The sequence below is a fragment of the Paroedura picta genome, chromosome 6 (assembly GCF_049243985.1).
Source record: "Paroedura picta isolate Pp20150507F chromosome 6, Ppicta_v3.0, whole genome shotgun sequence".
NCBI classification, from domain to species: Eukaryota; Metazoa; Chordata; class Lepidosauria; order Squamata; family Gekkonidae; genus Paroedura; species Paroedura picta.
This window is the reverse complement of record NC_135374.1, coordinates 48,317,759-48,333,038: the sequence shown is the minus strand read 5'-3', so window position 1 is coordinate 48,333,038 and position 15,280 is coordinate 48,317,759. Positions and strand designations below refer to the sequence as shown.

At 41.4% G+C, this 15,280-nt stretch overlaps 1 protein-coding gene across 5 annotated transcripts in view; it reads right to left on the bottom strand.

Annotated features, from left to right (window-relative positions):
- Positions 1 to 15,280, bottom strand: part of ROBO1 (roundabout guidance receptor 1) — a 795,752-nt gene that overhangs the window by 266,007 nt on the left and 514,465 nt on the right. For all 5 annotated transcript variants that reach the window (XM_077342368.1, XM_077342365.1, XM_077342367.1 and 2 more), the window contains one exon: positions 4,131 to 4,457. In XM_077342368.1, coding sequence (XP_077198483.1) covers positions 4,131 to 4,457 — 327 coding nt within the window. The remainder of the gene's footprint in view (positions 1 to 4,130; positions 4,458 to 15,280) is intronic.

Genomic DNA, 15,280 nt, shown 5'->3' with positions numbered 1-15,280 from the left:
AAGCCAGTAACAACTAATTATATGATAGCCATGAACTATATGGATAGCTTTTCTGCCAGAAACGTTAAAAAAAACCCTTACAGGTATATGCACTAAATATATTACCAGAGACAAATGTAGATAGCCAGTTTTTATTCATGTGTATTTAGCTTTACTGAAGAGGAGGCAGCCCCATCTGAGACAGCATGAAGCTATCAGCTCCTACCATCCCAACTGGTCATGTCTTCCATGGTCAAACTCCAAGAGACAATCAGCTGGGTCAGCAGGAGCTGAGAGCTATGTGGCATCTCAGCTGGAGCTTGTCTCACTCCTCTTGCAGCTCAGTTTTAACCAAGCAGCAGCTGGGCTGCCATGGAGCTCTTAGCTCTTGCCATCCCGGCTAATTTTCTCAGGTTTGCATGTGGTAGTGACCTTCCTGTCACACACAGATCCCGGAGACAGCCTTTTCTGCAGTTAGGTTTAAACCATACCGCAGGAGAAGCCAAGCAAGCCCCAGGGGGTTGAGATGCCCCCCCTTTTATGGGCATTTTATTCTTGGGTCTATTGTACCTGAAAACATTAAGGATTCCCAAAAAATCTTGCATCTCATAACCATACTATTATCAGGATCCATTCCCCTACCTGAAATACCAACTTGGGGGGGGGGTATCCAATGGAACTGAACAATGCTGATTTTTTCCCCCTTGCACATCCCTACTTAGAACAGCTCCCCTTCTCAGGCAATTCACTAACTGTACCACTAGGCCACCTTCCCAACTCCAACAACTCCAAATGGAATGAAAGAATCCCACGGCTCCTTGGGCAAGAATATGACTACTACTACTACAGAGGGTAATTTCAACTTTAAACATACAAACACACTTCAAGTGATTAAAAAATTAGGTTGAAAAAAATTGAGGGCGAGAGATGAACAGACTTTAGCAATAACTTGACTAATTCATAAGATATACCACTTCCATTCGGCCATTGGTTTTACTGGCAGAAAATGATTCCTTTAAAAAAGAAAGCTTGCAATCTAATTGTATGTTTATGTCCCATCAGTTTCTGAGCTCTGGTTCCAGAAGGCTCTCCAGAAGGTATAGTGCCTAAAATAAAATAGGAGAAATCAAAGCAGAAGAACTTCTTTTCTGTTTTGTGTTGATTACTTTATTAATTTATGTAAATGGACTGGGGTTGGATCGACAATTATTTTCTAACATGGGGATATGTTCATTGATCTACTGTTTTATCTACTTGTTTAGAATATACCACAGTTTTCTCCCCAGCAGGCAGCCAAAGTGGCTTAAGTTGTTCTCTCCTCCATTTTTACAACAACCTGGTGAGTTAGGTTAGGTTGAGTGTGTTTGCCCTAAGGGATTTTTACCTGGGTCTCTCAGGTGCTACTCTAGCAATTAAATATTACCATAATTAACTGATCACACAGATCAGCAAATTTGAATAAAATTAAATAAACTAGTTAAACCCATTCTGTTGTTTCAAGTCTTCATTTGCAACACTGGGGCAAGTCTTCTGTGAACTTATTGCTAGAGAAAAGGGTTCTAGCAAAGGTTGGTCTTCCTCAGCTTCTCATCTCCTTCTTGCCCCATATGTGAAGCACTCTGCTTAGAGAGATAATAATACTGTTCCTCAAAAGGTCTGGACGATTCTTTATTTTATTATATTTACCTAGCATCTTTCATTGTAAGCCACCTTAGATCCTGCCTTGTGGGAGAAAGGCAGGCTCAAATAAATTCAAAATAAATCATTAATCCTTGGTTATTCATAAATTAACAATGCTATCTTAGACTGTTAATTTTGTGGATGTCAATGAATTTAGAAGGGCTTTCGTCTGTTTAGGATTGTACGGTATATGTACCTAATTTTTGTTTTTCTATTATACATGGGCTAGAGAAAGAAGAAAGAATTTCCCCACACCCACTCCTAAAATAGTAGAGCTCAAGGGCATTCAAATGAAGTTGATGAGCAGTAGATTCAGGACAGACAAAAGGAAATAATTCTTTATTCAACAAGTGCTTAAAATTTGGAATTCACTGGCAGACAATGTAGTGAAGGCCACAGGCATAGACGGCTTTAAAAAGGGATTATACAGATGCATGGATGATAGATCTAGCAGTGGTTACTAGCTATGGTGACTAAAAGAACTGAGGCAGCAAATCTCTCGATGACAGTGCCAAGAGGCACATCAGGGACCAGCCTCAATCTTTGTGTTCTGTTGTTGGACCGCCACAGAAAACTGTACTCTGGCTAATGTGTGAGACATGAAACTGGGCTAGATGGACCACAGGTCTGATCTGGCAGAATTCTCATTTTCTTATTAAAATGTTTGCTATACTACAATTGAGATTTTTATTTTCGATGAAGTCTCATTTTGTTTTCTGTACATTTAAATTACCATACTACATAATTATTACATGTCACTTATTTCTTTTAACATATGAACTTTTACCATCATTTCAAAAACTTAATAAGAAATTTGGAATTGATTTATTTATCCCACATCTCAACAAAGTCATCGAGGCGGCTTACAGAGTAATATATAAAACATTATAACCCATTAAACCCCCACAACAGTTAACAATATTACCCTAGATAGTGGAATAAAACAACCCTTCTCACTATTCGAGTCAGCTCTGTCCACCTACAACTGTATTCATCCACTGATATCACTCAAGGCCTCAGATCTACCATGCCAATGCTTAGCATTGGGCAGGACCCCCAGTTTGTAACTAATCTTTTCATTAATCCACCAACTTATAATTAAACCCTTTATTGCAACCAAATCAATATCACTGAAGACAAGGATCAAAAATACACATTAATTGACAAGTGAACTGGCAAATTGCAAAACCTCCCCATCTATTTATACTGTACTGAAACATGAAAGCATGTAATGGAAAAAAAATCAACAAAACACATTTACAGGCTATAGAACAGTTGTAAACCATACTTTGTGACAATTAATTTCAAATGCTAAATAGAATAAATAGTTAAAATGACATCTGTGACATATACAGAAACTTGTGTGAAAATAAATCCATTTCACGTCAGCATCAGTATAGCTAGCGATTCTTAGTTTCCCAGTGGTAGAATGTGTTGGAGAGCAACTGAATATGTTGTTTAATTTGTCTGTTCTGTACAACAGTTAATTCACCAAGGATGTAGTTACAAGTTTTAATGGATATCTCAGATATGAAATATTCACAGCTCTTCTATGGAAATTTAAAAATTACTTACAGCACCTGCAGCTATGGGAAAACTTTTGAAGTCAATGCATTAAGCAAAAAAACTTGAACATATTTCACCAATCACACAGCTTCAAATATACCCAGTGTCTCCCTGGCCCATGTATACTAATGTGAATGCCTACAGTCTGTACTACAACAGTTCACTAAGCATATTCATAGTCTACCAATACAAGATCGCTGAAATAGATAAATGGAATATGGAACATGTGTTGCAACATTGCCTAGTAGATGCAAATGAGCACAAGAACAGCCAGATTCCATATTGGAAACAGTTTTTCTCTTATTAAAAAACCCTTATAAATCACGTATCTTCATTATACTTTTATTTCAAATTTCAGTTTAGACCAGATTGTTTATTCTCAAAACTACAAACTGATAATGAACACATCTGTTCTACCTGCTGTTTAACACAGTTTATTTCTTTACTATCGACTCACATTTTGGTTTGGATCCTAACCCTTTCTTTTGTTTCCACTGCACTATCCTTCACTGCTGAGGCAGCTCTCAAATTTGTTTGTTAACTCTTTTACTGTATGTGTGCAAATTAGCTGCTATTTACAGGTCTTACCAATAGCTTTAATCTAATCTTAGCTATACTTATCCCTCAGTTACTTATGCATTTTGAGTCTAGTTAGTCCTTGCTGGCAATTAACACCCCCCCCAACACACACACACACACACACACACATCCTCTCTCCACCTACACCAAAAGCTTGAGGAAGTCTGTTTCAATGTATGCACACAAAAGCTCATACACTGAATACAACCTTGTCAGTCTTAAAAGATGCAACTGGACTCAAACTTGGTTTTATAACTATTCAAGTGACGACTGCCAAAGCAATAGCTAATGAACAGCATATGGGACAGAGGGGGAAAAAAACTTACTTGCTACTTCCAGTGATGCATTATGGCTCACAGCTTCACCAAGGTAATTCCTTGCTACACAGACATAGACTCCTTCATCAGGCCTACTCTTGCGGCCATGAACTATGCGTAAGAAAAATAAAGATCCACTTGGTAGCAACATCCGATGAGAGCGAGGATCATCTTTGTCAGTTTCAACCCTTTCTCCTCCTTTATACCATTCAATAGTTGGTGTTGGCCTTCCCTCAGCCTTACAGTTCAAAGTTGCTGGTTCACCTTTAGACACAATTAGATCTGAAGGATGTTCAACAATTCGCGGTGGGAAATCCTCTTGGCGAAGACGCGAACCTAAAAAGAAATAATAATAATTTTAACATACGTTTTCTTTAGAGCTAACCGATAAACTCAAGTTTTGAGTTATAAAAGCCTATGCCATTAGAGCTTTATTTTAAGAAAATTCCATGCATGAAAAAGACAGAAAGGAAAAGACCCATACATGTATTGTTCAACGCATATACAGCCTCTTTGACTGCTGCAATTTCACCAGAACAAGCAGGTCACATAAATTATATGTTTCCTTCAAATTTAAGCAATAATCTTTAAACCGCTCCTCAGTATTAAATAAAAAGGTAAGGGGTAAGTGGGAGGAGAGTGGGCGGGCGCTGTCCGGGATAAAAACTCGGAGGAGCGAATCAGGAGCCCCGAAGCAGCTCCTGATTCGCTCCTCTGAGTGCCACTCCAGGGCCAAGTGGCAAAAGGTGCCTCCCCATTGGCTACTTGGCCCGCCGCCGCCTCTCCACTCCTCCGAGGCCGCCATCGTTGCCTCTGCGCCCGCAGCACAATAAGTCGGCCACATACACCGCATAGTTGCCACGGAGGAGCCTCGCCCCATGCCGCTGGGCTGAGGGAAACCTGCTTTCCCTCCGCCCAGAGACACCCCTTCCCCGCCCAGCGAACTGCCCGCTACCCCCGCTGCACCTTCCCAAACGGCTCTCCACGCCCCGCCAACACGCCCTTCCCACCCCAACCCCGCACGTCCCTTCGCACCCCCCCAAGCCTTCTCCCGGCCGCCACTTGCCGCTTTGCCCGCTTCCCCGCCGCCACCGGCATGCCACCAGGTCTGCCTGCGCACGTGACGGTGCTCTTCCCTGCTCCGTTCTGCTGCCGGCAGCGTCGCCCCCGAGCCCTGGCCGCGCCGCTGGCCACACGTCGGGCCCTGTGCCTGCCACTGGTGGCGCACCACTACTGGCGCACACTCGCGCGGCGACAACTAGCCACCCTCTCCACCCCTTCCTATGGCCCCTGAACTCTATACTCTACAACTGCCCGCACCCCCCAGCCTACACATGCTAGCGGCCGCTGTATTCAGAGGACAGCAGGCTTTATTTCTAGTTTCTCATAATTCAGAATATAGCTTATGAACATTATGTTTCTAAAGGGTACAGCTGGCCATTAATATATTTGTTTTACTATTTCAGAATACCCTTATGTTTATATATTTATATATCTACAATATTTTAGTTATTATTTTATAATGATTTTATTTTAAAAACAATGCAATAATATAAAAGGGAGATAAAAGAAAAAAGAAAAACCATACAATATAATATACATAGCAAAAATCCACATTACTGGGCGTGTGGAACAGAAAGTATCTCTCCCCACCATCTTCTTCATTATACTTTTCAAGAATCCTCTACAAAATCATTATACTTTTCAGAAATCTTACTTCAAACACTTCAAATTTCACATCCAATGTACTTTACAACCATCTCATTAATTTCATCACTACTACACATTCCATATTACACATTTTGTCATTTCTACACACTGCCCATTGCTTTCAATATACCCAACTCAAAAGGGAAATCTTATACATCTCACAATGAATCCATTGCCTTATACTTTTATATTCAAAACTTATTCTCATACTGTTTTATGCATTATAATAATACGGTCATATGTGATCGAATACATTAATATACAATTTTAAAACATTTTAGCTATTTTATTCTTCAACATACCTCTCAAAGTGATTGAGCATAAAAAGAAACTTAAAAAAAAACACAACAGCCTGCAAAACACTTCTCAAAAACACAGACTACAAATTTCAGCAGCCATTTCTAAATCGCTCTCTCAAATAGCTTTGCCTACATCCTAAAGTCCAAGAAAGAGACAGATAATTTCACAAACTCTGATTAGGAGACCACTAATCAGAGTTTTGTGGTAGAACTCGAGGAACAAACCTTCTTATCAAACTGGCCCTGTGATTAAAGGTAAATGCATCAAAACTTCTCAGATAATTGCAACAAAGTGGCCAAAATGTATAAGTAGGACTAAGCCTATGAACAGCCAAAACTTTTAATCTTTTATTCTGAAATCCAATCACCAAAACGTTTTGATACTTAAACATGGGGACTGCAGCTGTGAATGGGCAACACAGATCTTCCTACAATGACAAATAAACTTTAAAAAACACCTACACACACAGATCTTCCTACAAATCTGAAAAATACTTCACATTTGCTGAAAAAAAATAAATCTTAAAAAAATGTTGGGGAGTTTAAAAAGAACACACACACACAAACACAGAGTGCCTGTACTTTTGCTGAACTTCAGGTGAGGGTTGGAGATCACCTGGAATCCTAGCTGCTTTCCTGATGTCAGAGATCAATTTTCCTCAAGAATATGACTGCTTTGGAGGGTGAAATCTATAGCATGATACCCAGCTGAGGTTGTCTCCATCCCCACGCCTCATCATCCCAAGGCTCTACACCCAACCTCCAGGAATTTCCCAACCTGAAGATGGTAATCCTAAAGGGAATTGATCTTTGTAGCTGGGAGATCCATTGTGATTCCTGGAGAGCTGCCACTCCCACTGTTGCTGTGAGGGAGGTTAGCTGGGTGGCTGGAAGTGTTGCTTCCTCCACCACTGCTGTTGCTGTGCAAGTGGGGGAGGGAACAGGAGGCCAAAAGAGAGACAAAGAGGGATGAGGTAAAAAGACAGAGAAAGAAAGAGTGAGGGAGTACAGGTGGAAAGAGAGAGGAAGTGACAAGGGAGGGTAGAATAATAAGGTTGGCAGGAGAAAGGAAGAATGTAAGAGAGGGAAAGAAGCTTCCCTGACACAAAGTACTGAAAGCAAAACTCTAAGAGTAATTTTGCAGAGACAGTTATACATCTTTGAAGAGAAATTTAGAATGGGGCAGCCACCCCACAAGCTTCTTGTGGATCCTCAACTGCTGTTTTTATTATGCACAAAATTGACAGCCAATAGAGTTTATTTCAAAATGATTACATACATTTCTTACACACTGTTCCTGTTTGAATCCTGGCATTTTTTGCCAGTTGAAGCTTGAAAACCTGGGGTAGATCCTATTGTTTCACTGAACAAAGTTTGAAGATCATTAGGCTAAATCCCCCTTCTAGCCTAAGGAATCATTCCTCCAAGTTTATGTGGCTTTTCCACTGAAAGAAGAATCCAAAATCATCATACATGAAGTTATTGTTGCTGTTAGGTGTGAAGTCGCGTCCGACCTATCGTGACCCCATGGACAATGATCCTCCAGGCCTTCCTGTCCTCTACCATAACCTGGAGTCCATTTAAGCTCACACCGACTGCTTCAGTGACTCCATCCAGCCACCTCATTCTCTGTCGTCCCCTTCTTCTTTTGCCCTCAATCGCTCCCAGCGTTAGGCTCTTCTCTAGTGAGTCCTTCCTTCTCATGAGGTGGCCAAAGTATTTGAGTTTCATCTTCAGGATCTGGCCTTCTAAGGAGCAGTCAGGGCTGATCTCCTCTAGGACTGACCGGTTTGTTCGCCTTGCAGTCCAAGGGACTCGCAAGTCTTCTCCAGCACCAGAGTTCAAAAGCCTCAATTCTTTGATGCTCGGCCTTCCTTATGGTCCAACTTTCACAGCCATACATTGCAACTGGGAAGAACATAGCCTTGACTAGACGGACTTTTGTTGGCAGGGTGATGTCTCTGCTTTTTAGGATGCTGTCTAGATTTGCCATAGCTTTCCTCCCCAGGAGCAAGCATCTTTTAATTTCTTTGCTGCAGTCCCCATCTACAGTGATCTTGGAGCCCAGGAAAATAAAGTTATCCAGTTGTTATTAGTCAAAGACTACAGTATGCGTCATGACTAAATACAGTTTTTCACATTCACATTGAATTGCAAGATTTCAGATTTACTGGCACAATTTAGCAAAACAATTTATATAAAAAGTCTGATCTGCAACATTCCTAAATATACTTGTTTTTAGAGACAGAGCACATACTGAGGAATCCTCTAATTCTCTACAGTAGCGATCCCCAACCTGTGGGCCGCGGACCACATGTGGTCCTTCAACTAATTGGAGGTGGGCCCCGAAGGATGCCTTCTCCCCCCCCCCCGGCCCTTTACTTCATCCCCCCCAGCCCTTTACAACACGCATCATTGTTGTGGCGTGTCTGTATCTTATTTTGAAGGGATGTTTAAACATTACCATAGTGATCAAAGAGCGCTAGGGCAGTGGTTGAGAGTAGAGGAGTAAACTACCCCCCCACCGGGCCTCAGTAAAAGGCGTTGAGTGGTCCCCGGTGATAAAAAGGTTGGGGACCACTGCTCTACAGTATTAGTCTGTGATTTATTGGTGTTTAATTTACTTCTGACTAACATGTCCTGTTGGCCAATTACAGCCGTGCCGTTACCGCTAGGCTGCAAGTTGCCTAAGCAGACAGTAGTGCCATCAAAGAGGGAGCATGGCAAGGCCAGGTGGCTTGGGCATGGCTCGCTTCTGTGTGTGCTGTGCAATGGCAGGGGTGCCCATTAACTGGCCTCTTGCCACCTCAACCAACCAGCGGGAGATTAAAAACTCACCCATCCTGTAACAAGTGTTAAGTTGGAATAAGTCATTAGTAGTTAAATTGTTATCATATATGTAAGGCAAATTTTAGAGGTCAGTGTTAAGGATGATGGATATGTTTTAAAACAGTTACCACATATGTTTTAATGATTTAATGGTCTCTGTTCGATTTAATGGTTCTCAAAATTGTAAACATATTTTTGTGCTTTTGCTTGTTGCTAAAATATTGTCGCAGCTGGTGGTTTTAGCCTGGGGAGATTCGTGTTTTGAGCAGTCTGTTCTGTGAACGAGACTTTTCAGTAGCAGGAGGGTGAGCTCTGTAAGAGGGTGCATAGATGCTGAACTGTGGTGCCTCTCCAGCTGCAGAGGCAAGCTCACATTGACGGGTAACTGGGGGAAACGAAGCAGAGGACCACACCCATTTGGCCTCCCAATATGAGGTTGCCTTCCCCCATTCTGGTCCCAGTGGCTATAGGGTGCCGAGCACTTGGCAACTCCGGTCCCACTACTGAGGTCTGGCCTTCCTCACGGACTGCTGATCGTGAGGCGACAAGGGTTTTCTTCCCAGGCTGCACCCATGCTCCAGTTGGAATGTTAATAAAGCTGTGGACAATTCTATGCCAAACAAGCGTTCATATGCATGTCCTTGTTGGCCTATAACTGCTGTCCTGTATGAAATGCAACCTGGTATGAAATGTACCATTTTCCCATGGAAAATTCTGCTAAAAATACAGATTCTATAAGTACCTGTTGTGAATCTTCTGATGATTCTTGTGTTAACCTGATTGCCTTCTATTCAAACATTCAGTGAAGCTTTTATAAACTTATTATAAAATAATCACACTTAAAGGAGATATTTAAAGAACTCTGGTTTCTGTGAGTTATTAGCTCCCCTGACACAAAATACTAAAGCAAAACTCTAAGGGTAATTTTGCAGAGACATTTATGCATTTTTTGCAGAGACGTTTGGAAAACAAAATATTTCAAATAGCCTTTTAAAGGATTAGTAACAAATCCCTGAAGGAATGCAGTCAACCTCAGTCATATTTAAACTTTAAAGTCAACTCTTCCAATGTTCACTAAGCATTTGTTAGCACTAAGTTAATGAGACAAAAAGAATATAAAGTCCAAGACTTTTGCAGGCAAATCAACATGAGCATCCCCTAATGCGGTTTGTAATCTAAATGAATAATAGAATACGACAAAAAAGATTTCCAGATTTTATTGTTGTTGGATGTGAATAGAAAAATATTTTGTTTTTTTCATTTTTGTGCTGGTTTTTTTCATGTTTTGTGCTGGTTTATTATTAAAATAAATTTTAATTTTAAATTATGAATTTCTGTATAAATAGGTAGTTTTGAACAAAATGGCCGGGGTTCGGTAGCCACTACAATGTAAAAATAATGTTTGACATTCTATTTTATGAAGATATGCTCAAGAATAAAAAGAAATTTTCTGTTATTATAAATGAGCAACAGTCAGAAACCAATACAATTTCTGTTTTATAGCAAAGAACATGACCTTGCAAAATGTAGAAAAATACTAAAACTATTTTAATGGAAATCCAATTACTGCGGTAATATTTTCCACAAATTATAGTAACTATAATTTTTGGCACAATAAATGGGTAATATTTAGTGGTTCCACTTTAGCATGTGTGGAGGAGAGAGAGGGGGACAGGGAACATAGAAAGAACAAAGAAACAAAGAAAAATGGAAAAAAATGACCGAATGAAATAACAAACGTGTATATAAACAAATGGCACTTCAAACTATATGCACACAATTTATAATTATACTAATTGGTTGATTCTTTCCAGTTTCATTACATATGTGTTTGTCTCTTTAGAATTACAGTAGCCCACAGTCTGATTCTTTCAGGATCTTGATGCTTTAATAATAAATTTAATTTTAACAGTTGAATCAACTCTTACTTTGATTAATCAATATCCAACTAAAGGTCTGTAATTCAATAATTAAATATCCACATTCTTGCAAAGACTGCTTTACAATAAATGTAACACAACAGTCTGATACTGTTTAAAAACTGAGATAGCATAGTTCAATAAAATACCTTTAACTACCTTTAACTTCAACATACCTTCCCAAGGTCAATATTCTTCTTACTTTGTTACCAAAACATTTTTGGTCTGTTGCAATAAATGCTTCCAGTTTCTAATAAAATCAACAAGTATTATTAGCATTACTAGAATATCTTGATATTATAACTGGTGAAAAGTTTCACTGATGCAAGATTTCAAGACAATTTGAGATGATTGAACAAAAACAGTCCTTACTCTAAGAAGATCCACTGAATTTATAACCCACAAATAGGAAATGAGATGGCCTTAGATAAATAAATTTTATGAAATGCTCCTAACATATGAAAAAAGCAACAACAAGCTCAAATAATTGGGGCCAATATTCCATTTGATCAAGTTTCTTTTAAACATATAACACTAAACTTTTTAATTAAAAATAATTTGTTTTAAAAGGCACTTTGTTAAAGCAGTCTGAAAGAAGCAGAGGAAAACCATTTTCAACTCTCATTTCTGGATAATTTAATCTGTTTTAATTGTCCCATGCAGCCATGATTTTGGATTCATGAACTTGCTGAACCTGTAGTATTCTGAAATACAACAATGTTATCTATATTCTATGAGCCTTTAGAATGTTAATATATATTCTCTGTATCCTGACCATTTACTATTTGTACTCCCCTCTGCTCAACTCAAGCCACTGATTAAAATAATGACTTCTCCAAGTATATCAGGATACCTTGGTTGCTGTGACACAAAAGTTTGTGTTCTATCTGTCACATCCACTACACATGACAAGCAATCCACACAGGAAAATAACATGATGCATTGAAAGCCTCTAGCCAGCTTCAAGTACACAAGTAATCCACACCTCACCTTGGCAAATTATGTAGCTAGCCTATTGTATTAGAAAGCAACCAGTAACAATCTTACTTATCACAAAGTAGTCCAGAAAATTCTATTTTGGATAGAATTCATCACGCCTAAAAGTATACTAGCAGATTTTGGTCTCAAACTATTTATTTATTTATTTTTAAATCTATATACTGCCACTCATGACAAGCCATCTCATGGCGGTTCACAGTAAAAACCAATAAAAATACAATACAAGAGCCCATTAAAAAAAACCCTTAACAGTAAAACGAAATGGAAATAGAAAAAGTAGGTGGCGGTACAATAATTCCTAAAAACCTCTTAAGGAGCCAATAATTACATTATTGATTACTAGCATCAAAGCCCATTTAAAATAAATGGGCTTTGAAAGGGGATGGGGCAGGGGGTGAGGTGGAGGGTCCAGAGATCGAGTGAGGGGGGGAGACCTGGGGGGAGGCGGTGGAGGAAGAGTTCTGGATGAAAGGGGCAGAGTAGCAGTGGGTGCATTTGGGATCTGCATGGGGGGAAGGGGTGCTTCTTGGGGAGGCTCTGGTGCTCATGCATGCATCTCAACGCCATAAGGAAAGCGGTGTGCTCCTAAGCTAACCACACACCCCGAATACAGGGCGAGCAACCGGACCTCGCAGCTTGCCCTCCAGTCCTCGATGGCCCCCAACGCCCCCAGGGGCTTCCCAACCTTCATGATTGAGGCGGATGCGAGCAACTAATGGGTGCCGGCGACAAATGGGCAAAGCAGACCAGGGTGTGCAGCGTGCTCTTGGGCGCACACAAAGTGTGGACTTGGGCGGCTCCCTGTCCTCGACAGCCCCCACCAACCTTGATGATCAAGGTGGAATCGAGTGGCAGTGACGACAAAAGGGTGAGGGAGACCAGGGGGCTGCTGAGGCTTGTCGGTGAGGGCGCCCCGCGCATGCTAAGTGCAGGCTGAAGACACAGGGGACACAGAGCATCTGCAAGCAGACACTGGGATGATCTGCTCCCTGCCAGGCTCTTGCTGCCGGTGGGGTGGGCTGAAGCCCCCCAACCTCCTGGCTGCTAGCCCATGGATCAGGGCACCGAGCGGCGGCCCAGTTTGTTATTGCATTGCTGGGATTCGCTGACATTGATCACAGGCAGGCAACGGTTCCTGGCGAGAGATGGAGGTGGAGTGGGCAGGGCCAAGGGGCCAATCGGGATTGGCAACAAGCCCCTGGACTGACAAGCAGAGGGGCCAATCGGAAGGCACTTCGCACCTTCCAATTGGCACCTCTGCTTGTCAATCCAGGGCCAAGGGACCAAACGGTGATTTCAATCCCAGACTCGGCCCACCCCCACCCCACTTTGCCTTTTATTTATACTGTGAAACACAGTATACAGATTAGCTCGACTTCTCTCGAAAGACAAGCAATCATCTTGACTGCATTAAAGAAACTATCAGACTAGTTTCTGAGGAAGAACAGCAAACTATTACCTAAATGTTGGATAAATTACACTATATATTTAGATTGTTTCCCAGGTTGTGTAAACAAGTACAAGAAGGTACCCACAGCCTAATATAAATCTTGCTGGAATGGTTGAATCCCTAAACTAGGATTAATTAGATGGACCTCTGTGGCCTTGAGGGTCAATAGCCACTTCTATGATTGCTAGGAATTAGAAACTTAGAGTGGTAACTAGATCAGCAACAATTTACCCATCTACTAAGAGGGAAATTATTATCATTTTGATTTGATGTTTATGTAACATTTCTTGGATGAGAAAAATATTTCATGGGAAACAATTCCAGAAAGTATACTAGATGAAAGGTGCAAGCACCGAGTCATGCCTGACCCTTGGGGTGATGCCCTCTATTGTTTTCTTGGCAGACTCAATACAGGGTGGTTTGCCATTCCATTCCGCAGTCATTACCGTTTTACCCCTCCAGCAAGGTGGGTATTCATAATACCAACCTTGGAAGGATGGAACGTTGAGTCAACCTTGAGCCAGCTGTTGGGATCGAACTCCCAACCTCATCGTCAGAGCTTCAGACAGCATGCTGGCTGCCTTACCACCCTGCACCACAAGAGGCTCTATAGTAGCTGAAACAAAGGTACAAATACTCTAGTTCAAGGGTAGTCAACCTGTGGCCCTGCATATGTTCATGTACTACAATTCCCATGAGCCCCTACCAGCAAATGCTGGCAGGGGCTTATGGGAATTGTAGTCCATGAACATCTGGAGGACCACAGGTTGACTACCCCTGCTCTAGTTGACCAGGAAACTACCAAGCATGAAATGTTTAATGTTTATTTTTTTCCTATGAAAAGGAAGGGGTGGGGGACACAATACATTTAAATTATTATTTGCATATTATATTCATTTTGGATCTCAGCTGCTAGGTGTAGTGCTTTGGGTAGTGGTTAGGAGTGCCAACTTCTAATCTGGTGAGCCAGGTTTGATTCTGTGCTCCCCCACATGCTACCAGCTGGGTGACCTTGGGCTTGCCACAGTACTGATAAAGCTGTTCTGACGGAGCAGTAATATCAGAGCTCTCTCAGCCTCACCCACCTCACAGGGTGTCTGTTGTGGGGAGACAAAAGGAAAGATGAATGTAAGCTGCTTTGAAACTCCTTCAGGTAGAGACAATTGGCATATAAGAACCAACTCTTCTTCCAGGAATCACAGCCACAGTTGTAAACATTTTACATGGTACACTTGTGTCTTTCTTCTTTATAGTCTATTACTACTAATATTATTATTATTAGATTTCTAAAATACCACTCTCCCATTGGACATGAGGCAGCTTACTACGTATTAAAATAGATACACATTTTGGTTACTTGTATCTTGACAAACAGCCAAGTCATGGTGATCCATGCAACTGTCACTTCCAGGCTAGATTTCGGCAACTTGCTCTAGGCAACTTGCTCCCTTGTAGTGGAGTGTGAAATTGACCAAATAATACAATCTGCTCCAGACCCACACTCCTTTTAAATGTTCCCTCCTACTTTCACTGGCAGCTTTGCTTATGAAGGTGGGTGGGAGGGATTTAAAGGGATCAGGTGGTCACCTAATAGCTGAATATGACAGCTGCCCTGCCTGTTCTCTGTAAATTCTTTCTGAAGCTGGGGAAGAATTTAAAGGGAGCAGGCGGCATGGCTGTAATTGTCAGGTGTTAAATGGCACCCTCTCCCTGTAAATGTTCCAGAGTGTGGTGGCTATGGCAGTGAACAGGGCCACCTGGCCTGGTATTCAGAATGTGGTTCCTTTGAGGGTGCCTGACCATCCTCCCTCCACTTTCCTGCAGGCAGGAGGCCTGAGTGAGAGTGGGCCATCCCTGCTGGAGATCAGGGCAGCCGGCACCAGCACTCAAAGTGTGCTGCCTCTAAGGGTGCCTGGCCCACCTCCTCACAGTCTAGGGGGAGCACTGAAAGAG